Genomic DNA, 8,656 nt, shown 5'->3' on the forward strand with positions numbered 1-8,656 from the left:
TGGTTGTGTTGTATCATGTAATTATAATAATTACAAGTACAATCAATCCCTCTTGTGTATTTACAAAAAAACTTAGCACCCAACCTATTTAGATGTATCATCTCAGCGCAAATTAGCTTGATTTTTATTCTTGATACACCACTCTAATATCTCAGTAAAGGGCCACAAATTGGTTCAACACACTAATTTTCCGATGAGTTTTTTCATTAGCAACCGAAACAAACGAATTGGCCCATTTGGGGCTGAGTTTCAACCAGCTTTTTGACAAATTTTGAATTTTTTTTTGCTAAAATTGAGTGTGATTTGTACTTTTTGGATCGTTTTGATGTGTTAATATCAAAAATAATTTTTAAAAAATAAAAAAATATTATTGACATGCTTTTCGGTACGAAAAGCTATTTGAAAAACAACAACTACCACACTCCTAAACACCCTAGAAAACTCATAGGTATTGTGTACTTTTTAATTATTTTTAGATTGGGAGCCAAACTGATCTACGAGGAAATGTCTGCCGTTTCTAATCAGAAAATACTTTTAAATTTGAACCACACATCTTTCATTTATTACCCGACAATTGCCTGGCACAATATAAGACGCAATAACAACGTGACATCAATATCCATGGGGGGGAATGGCTGTTGCTCGTCAGAGCCGAGGAGAGAAAAAACTTACATCTACTGAATTTTTATGGTGATACACTTCGTCGTTTGCAAGAAATAGAGAAGAGGATGATTTTTATAAATACTTTCCGAGCCATGAAGAGATCATCAGCTTCAACAATTCTACTTCTTTTCTTCATCATCCTCCTTGCCGGTGCTTTGTGTTTTTGGATTGACGTTGTGAGTTTCTCAGTCCATTTTCCACCTGCTCTGTCCTCATCTCTCTTATGAATTTAACACATATAAATATCATCTCGTGTTTTTGGAATGAAAAAAAATATGATAACCAGTCCTATTAGATGTCTCTTAGTGGAGGGGATTAGCTTTCAACCTATAACTCCTTTATGGAGATATTTTACAGGTTGTATTTTTCCTCCTTTTTATTTCTTTTTCCTGTGTATGTGTGTGATGCAAACATAAGCTAATATGAGGACAAAAACAACACAAAAAACAAAGAAAGATTTGATGAGGGAAAAAAAGTTAATTACAAATGTAAACTTTAAATTCGTAGTTTATTTTCTATTCTCCTCAAAACATTTATAAGACCTTTAAATAGATAAGAAAACCCTACTTCTATTAGAAATCAACTAAAAGTTTGAAAGCCTAAAGAAAATTAAAACAAAATCCAAGTTAATAAATCAAAAAAACCTAAGAAAAATAACAAAATCGATCCAAACAACAACTTCTACTCCTAATTGTGAGAGATTTAATGGTCCAATATGTGGTCAAGTTATTTTTTATACAAAAACTATGCATAAAATTACCTAAAAAAATATGAGCCCAATCAAATGATCAAATATCTTGTTATTGTTGTTTTAAGGTGTTAATCTAATCTGAGGCAATCAAATCTTCTCTCAAACTTAGACCTATCTTAATAGTCTATAAAAACATATATTAAATCATCTACATGATTTGACTAAGTCAAGTTTATATTTAGTTGTGTCAGATTCTTACCCAAATACTTTAAATTTTTAGTTTTAATTTGCAAGGCGAACCGCATCAATATAATAACCTATCTTTGAATACTAATCTACTTTCTAATCTCAACACCTTTCTTTTTTCTTTTAAGAACATATGAAATCATCATCATGTCATGTTTTGGAATCAAATGAATAGTTTGGCATGAGCCTTGTAACTTATTGGCATCCATGTTATAAAATTGGTGAAGTGGTTTGGGTTAGATTGATAATTATATGGTGTATTAATATAGTCTTGCAATATAGAATAGAATTCAATTACATATATCAAATAAGAATGGAATGTGCTCACATATTTTATTTTAAAAAAAAAAAACATTTCTTAGAGCTGGACTTAATTGAAGTATTTTATTAATGAAAGAAGTACCGTTTTTTTTTTATGTAATTGGATTTTAGATAGTGAAATATTTGTATGAATGATTGATTACTGGTAAATAATTCTTATATTTGATAGTGAAGCTTTTTATGAAGTAAATTTTGTCGGTCAATTGTGTGGTTTTTGCACAACATAACCTCTCTTATGATAAAAAAAAAATAAAATGTAATCAATTTTTTTTTATAAAAAAAATGTGACTTGGTATAAAATCCAAATCAATGTTTAATTTGTACAACATTCCTAATTTCTCACACTTGACCGCATTTCATTCTTAATTTGGCATGTTTATGCATGGTACAATTTTCGTATGTATATAATAAATAAGACTTTAATTTATAATACAAATAATTGAGCTTATAAAACAGATTCCTTTTGTTTTTAATTTTTTTGATTAGTGATTAGAAAAGAGTTAGGCCAACAAGAGGCGGGATGGAGTTAATTTTATAAAAATATTTTTTCTATGTGTTTTTTTTTAATTATTTATTTTTTATAGAAAAAGATGTTTATATACCAGCTTACATATTGATTAACATTAAATTTTATTTTATCATCAGTTCGAGTCTCACAAATCTCAGAACTATTTGATATTTACATGTTTGTTAACTTCAGGACCGATAAGATTAATTGAAATGCAAGCAAGCTGACCTGAACATTCATAATTAATAATAATAAAAAATTTTCATTCATGAACTATCTTAAGAATGTATTCCATACCAGACTAGTGCATTAGGATGAATTTAATAAATTCTTCTTGGTGTGGACTCCTGAATAAAAAAGTTCAGAAATATTTATGAGCAAATAAATCTTATAATGAACGAGATTAAACCTCAGATCTTTCTTTGATTATTACAAATGTACTTTACACATTTGTAATAATCATATGGTAATTGCTTTAGTTTTCGGTTTGAATTATTACAAATGTACTTTACACATTCATCTTTCTTTGATTTTCAGTCTGTTATAGTTGCCGTGCCTCTCAGTCTGCGAAATCGTTTTACCGGAAGACCATGGACGTCGACCGAGTTTTCACTCAATTGTTCCAATCAAAGCACAACCACATCATGCGTTGGAGCCAACGAAACATCAGCCATGGCATGTCCAGGTTTTTTCCGATGGATCCACGAGGATCTACGGCCGTGGAAGGATACGGGAATCTCAAGGGACATGCTAGAAAGAGCTAAGAAACATGCACATTTTAGACTGGTGATTGTTGAGGGCAAGGCTTATGTGGAGCAATACAGCAAGCCCTATCAAACAAGAGATGTGTTCACAATATGGGGTATTTTGCAACTTCTCAACTTGTACCCTGGAAAGATACCAGACCTGGAGCTGATGTTTCGATGCGGAGATAAGACTGTGATACAGAAACATGATATCCAGGGCTCCGATGCCACGCCGCCCGCAGTGCTATTTCAATATTGTGGACACAGCACAGCGTTGAATATCGTCTTCCCTGACTGGACATTCTGGGGCTGGTGAGGCTTTAAACATGCTCTGCTCTTCACATCTCTCCAAGCACCGTTGGACAACCGTGACCGAGAGGCACATGGAATGTCAACATACCATGCACGAATTATTCCAAAGATTCAATAATTGGATCATTTAGAAATTTTCTTCCCTAAATATATAGATTTTTTCCTGGAAAGCTTTTTTGGAAATTGACCTTCATTTTTATGTTTATGGCAGGGCCGAGACCAATATAAAACCTTGGAAAATTATGCTAGAAGGAATGGTTGGGGGCAATAAGAGGATTAAGTGGCAGGACAGGGAACCATATGCTTATTGGAGGGGTAATCCCCATGTCTCTCCAAATAGGGAAGACCTTATGAAGTGCAATGTCTCGGACAAATATGACTGGCTTGCTCGCCTCTATGAACAGGCAAGTTTTCTTGGCCATAGCCCTATGAATTTAGCCGATTGGAAGGTTTTTAATTCACAAAAACTAATAGAAGAACATATAATGTGCTTCTAGTTATGAAATAGGAAAATTATTGTGTAAACTTATTTAAGTAGACTAAACCCAATATTTAACATTAACAAAAAAAAAAAAAAAAAAAAAAAAAAAAAACCACTAAAGCAGGAAGGCATTTTACGTAGTTGTGTCTTGTTCATGCTCTCAAATTTCTTATTCATAAGCATTGTACATGTGCTTGATTTTCTTCTTGGTCCCTCTGGTTTTTTCTTTATCTTCGAGCTATGAATTCATTCAATTTAGTCTTTAATTTTTATTTTATCCTAGATTTTTTTTGTTTTCTTCAGCTTTCATTTTTACACATACCCTGGGTGTTGGAAATTGTTCCAGGATATAATTTCAGGCGATTTTGCATGATTTTGCATGAGAAAGGTTTTAAAATGTTTTAGAAGAAAAAATAAAAAAACCGGAATTAAATTTGACATTGCCAATAATTGACAACTTTTTCAATGTTTATTATTCAAAAGGTGCTTAAATCTACACTTTAATCCCTCAGTTTTATTTTTATTCTAGTCCCTTCTCTTTTTGGATTTTTCTTCTTTATCCCAAACTTTATTTGTTTTGCGTTCCATCTACTAAATTTTGAGAAAGGATAAAGAAAGTTATCAAAATATTTTGAGGAGAGAGAAAGCTTTCAAGTGGTTGGAATAACTTTGATTTTTGTGTTTATGAATTTGTTTTCAAGACATGAACTTAATGGAGATAGTTTTCACCTTTTGAATAAAAAACAATATATCATAAAGTTTTTTTTATTGATTAGATTTTAAGTTTTTAGATTAATTAGAATGCGTTTGTTTTTTAGAAATAGGGTTATAGAGAGGTTCATGATGTGTTTCTTTCTTTTTCATGTTTTCATATGAAAAGGGATTAAAATCTAGATTTTAGGTTCTAAAAACTTGAATTCTAATTTTTCAATGACCAAAAATTCCTTTGATGCCTCAACAAAATGACAGGCAAATGACATATTATCTACTACTTTTTTAAAATACTATAGTCCACCCCATTAAAAAAAAATTAGAAACGAAGCATGTGAGCCTTGATTTCTAGAACAAAGTGCACCTTAGTTTTATCTGGATAGATGCACATGTCAAGCTCATTCTTATGATACATACTAGTAGCATTATTATTATTTTTATATTTAAAAATAATTCAGAATTCTACCCTCGGCATATATAGCGGAGGGAATTGACTGGTAGAGATCAATTGCAAACAAGAAGTAAATTTTAGTTCAACAAGTACAGATTCATATATTCCACAAAGGATTTCTTCTTAGAAGTTTTCTTGGTCATTCGACTCATTAATTTCAGTTTGATTATGTCTTTAATTGTCATCACAATTTAATTTCCCGAAATAATTGTATAAAATCCCGTTAGTTGTGTTCAGAACTGGGGTAAAGAAAGGGAGCAAGGGTATAAACATTCAAAACTAGAAGACCAATGCACCCACAGGTATGTCTCAAACTCTCTTTTTTTACACTGTTCTCGTATTTATTTATTTATTTTCTAATCCTTCTCAAGATCACTACTAATTTTTTTATCATTAAAAAATTAATCACTACTGCTTCTTTTAATGATGGAATTTATATTCGGTTTGTGTACCGCTTTTGGTGAAGATACAAAATTTATATAGAAGGGAATTCATGGTCAGTAAGTGAGAAGTATATCTTAGCATGCGATTCCATGGCCTTGCTCATAAAGCCCGAGTACTACGATTTCTTCAGTAGAAGCATGGAGCCAATGCAGCACTACTGGCCCGTTAGGGCTAGCAACAAGTGCAAAGATATCAAGTTTGCTGTAGAATGGGGCAACAACCACTCAGTTGATGTATGTATATGCATGCAAGACGCCCTCTAATAATTTCTATTTATTCTTGAAAACCAGCAGGAATCAATTGATCGGTCCTTTAATTTGATTAATTACAGGCACAGGCCATTGGGAAGGCAGGAAGCAAGTTTATTCAGGAAAACCTGAAGATGGAATATGTGTACGAGTATATGTTTCATTTGTTCAAGGAGTATGCAAAACTCCTGAGATTCAAGCCAAAAATACCGGCAGGCGCCGTCGAGGTCAGTTCTGAATCTACGGCAAGTTCTCTGGGTGGTTTATGGAAAATGTTCATTTTGGAATCGGTGGTGAAGTCTCCCGGTGATGCCCTTGTTCCATGCACGGCGCCTCCTCCTTATGATGCTCACAACCTTCAAGATTTATTCCAGAGGAAGGAGAATGTGAGGAGGCAGGTGGAGATGTGGGGGGATGAATACTGGGAAAATTTAAATAAGAAACAGTAGAAGCCTCTCCTCCCTTAAAGGGAGCAAATAGAAATATAGCATGGAGTCATTCCATGTTGTTTTTTCCTTGTATTTTTGTAGGATATCCATCTTGCTGGGAGGTAGAGAAGCTCCTTTAATAATTAAGTTATATTTCTTGAAAGAATCGAAGGAATCTGACAATGTATGAAGTTAACTTCTAATAATCTTGGATTTTCCTATACGATATTTAATTGGCTTAAAAAAATCAAAAAAATCTTGAAATTATATATCTTTTTTATCTGAATTATTCAGATACTCACCCATAACTCATCCTAAATAAAGTAATAATATAATTCTAAAGAACATAGCTCAATTGGTCAGATTCTAAATTTATTTATTAAAGGTCACCGATTCGAGTTTCACAAATTTCAGGGTTACTGAAGACTTACATAGTCGTTAATTTCAAGATATGTGAGATTAGTTAAGATACACATAAACTAATTTGGATACTTATATTAAAAAAAAAAAAAAAAAAAAAAAACCATGGTGTTGTGCAACCATTTAGATTATGCGACCATTTAGATAAAGCGTCGTGTATAAGATTCTATTTTTCCTTATTGGGAAACTTAAAGATTATAAAATCGCCCTTTTTTATCTTTCCTCTTCCAGACTTCCACACTCCGATTCCTGATCTCAGGCAACTGGCAAGGCCTTCGTGAGCCAGCCCAGGTGGCGCGGTCTTTCCTGATATGGCTTATAGAGGATAGAAGTGTTTTTTTCCCACTTCTCTATGGTTTATTCTATTTCTCGAAAGAGGAAACAATGCAAAACAGGCCAGGCCCGCGTTATAGGAGTAGTTATTTTTTTAGTATATTTTGAAGAGAGATGTGGATACATTATAAGGTTAATTTTGAGATTTATAAAAAGTGATAAGAATATTTTTATTAAAAAATATTTATTTATTCTTCCTTGTTTCTTTTTTTATTATAAAGTTTCTGTATTTGTAATGAAAATTTATTTTTTTAGAGGTTAGGTTATTTATATATCGATTCAAAACTCACTAGTTTGAATCCCACAAATTTCAAGGTTATTGAAAATTTACATGGTTGTTAATTTTAGGACCCGTGAAATTAATCGAGGTACACACAAACTAGTCCGGATATCCATATTTGTAATAATAAAAAAGTTCTATAACTTTTCTGTATAGCCACCCATATTTCTTGTTTGCCTCATTTCTTGCAAATTTTTTCTTATTTTTTTTCCTAAAAGCAATAGATTAGAACAAGAAAAATGGCAAAGTATCGACGCCCTACACCCTTCTTAACAAGCACATGCTTTCTTGGTTGTGTTTTCATAAAATTCTTATAAATTTAAAATGTTCTGAGTGTTCAAATCACAAAATATAATCATAATATATTTTGGACAGCGGATTGGATGGGAGAGCCAACATCGTGAGCAACATTTTGCATTTTTTTTTTAATTCCTAATGTCAAGCCCACTAATTGAGTTCCGCGATTGTCAATTAATGAAGAAATTTTCTATTAACTCCGGGAAAGTTGACTTGCAAAGAATATCTCGATAGAAAACATTTAGAATCTTCCCTGAATGTTTGTATTTTTTTACTATTTTTATACTGGCAGTGTTTTTATATAGGAGTTCATTAATTCCTGTTGTCTGTAGACGTCCTAATTATAAATTAGAATTCACCTCGAATAGATTAAGCAGCCACCATCTTAATATTGTATGCATCGATCCACTAGATAAATATTGTCAACGTAAGATTCTCATGACCAATATTCTATTATGTGGTCTCTAGGATGTTAAGAAAGAATCAACAAAATCTCATGTTTACTTAATGTATTAGGAAATATATGATGTCAAAGATATATATTTATATTGTAACTCTTATTCCAGAATTAGCTTAGCACAATATAGGAAAATAATCTTGTATATAATATAGCTGTGACAGACTCAATAATACACAACAAGGTTGGCAATTCCCTTTTTTTCTTTAAAATTTACATGGTATCAAAGCTTGGTTTACCCTAGCTCTCGTTCTCTTGCTGCTCTTGGTCTTTGTTGCTTGCAAACTTAGAAGCCTCTTCTTTCCCATAAAACCATTAGCCACCAACCAAACTCCTGCTTCAATTTTTTTGTCGATTGTCCATTACCATGAAACGCGAGCAATTTTCTAAGGAAGGCATGAATAATGCCTTTGATCCTTTTTTTCTCAACCATTCTGATCATCCAGGATTGATGCTTGTTTCCAAACCCCTCATTGGTGATAACTAATCTACTTGGTGTAGATCTATGACAATCTCTTTAAATGCTAAAATTAAATTAGGATTTATAGATGGGACAGTACAAATACCATCAACCATCAACCAGCCAGATTATCATGCTTCATGGAAAAGATGCAACGAC

General features: G+C 32.3%; 1 protein-coding gene across 1 annotated transcript; it reads left to right on the forward strand.

Moving 5' to 3' along the window:
* The first annotated feature begins 607 nt into the window (after positions 1 to 607).
* LOC118057751 (uncharacterized) lies at positions 608 to 6,476 on the forward strand. Its single transcript, XM_035070424.2, has 6 exons — positions 608 to 839; positions 2,967 to 3,487; positions 3,699 to 3,891; positions 5,368 to 5,432; positions 5,597 to 5,807; positions 5,906 to 6,476. The coding sequence occupies exons 1-6, from the start codon at positions 729 to 731 to the stop codon at positions 6,269 to 6,271; spliced, it is 1,467 nt and encodes a 488-aa protein (XP_034926315.1). The 5' UTR covers positions 608 to 728; the 3' UTR covers positions 6,272 to 6,476.
* The last annotated feature ends 2,180 nt before the right edge of the window (positions 6,477 to 8,656 follow it).

Source organism: Populus alba, chromosome 2 (assembly GCF_005239225.2).
Source record: "Populus alba chromosome 2, ASM523922v2, whole genome shotgun sequence".
In the NCBI taxonomy this organism is placed as follows: Eukaryota; Viridiplantae; Streptophyta; class Magnoliopsida; order Malpighiales; family Salicaceae; genus Populus; species Populus alba.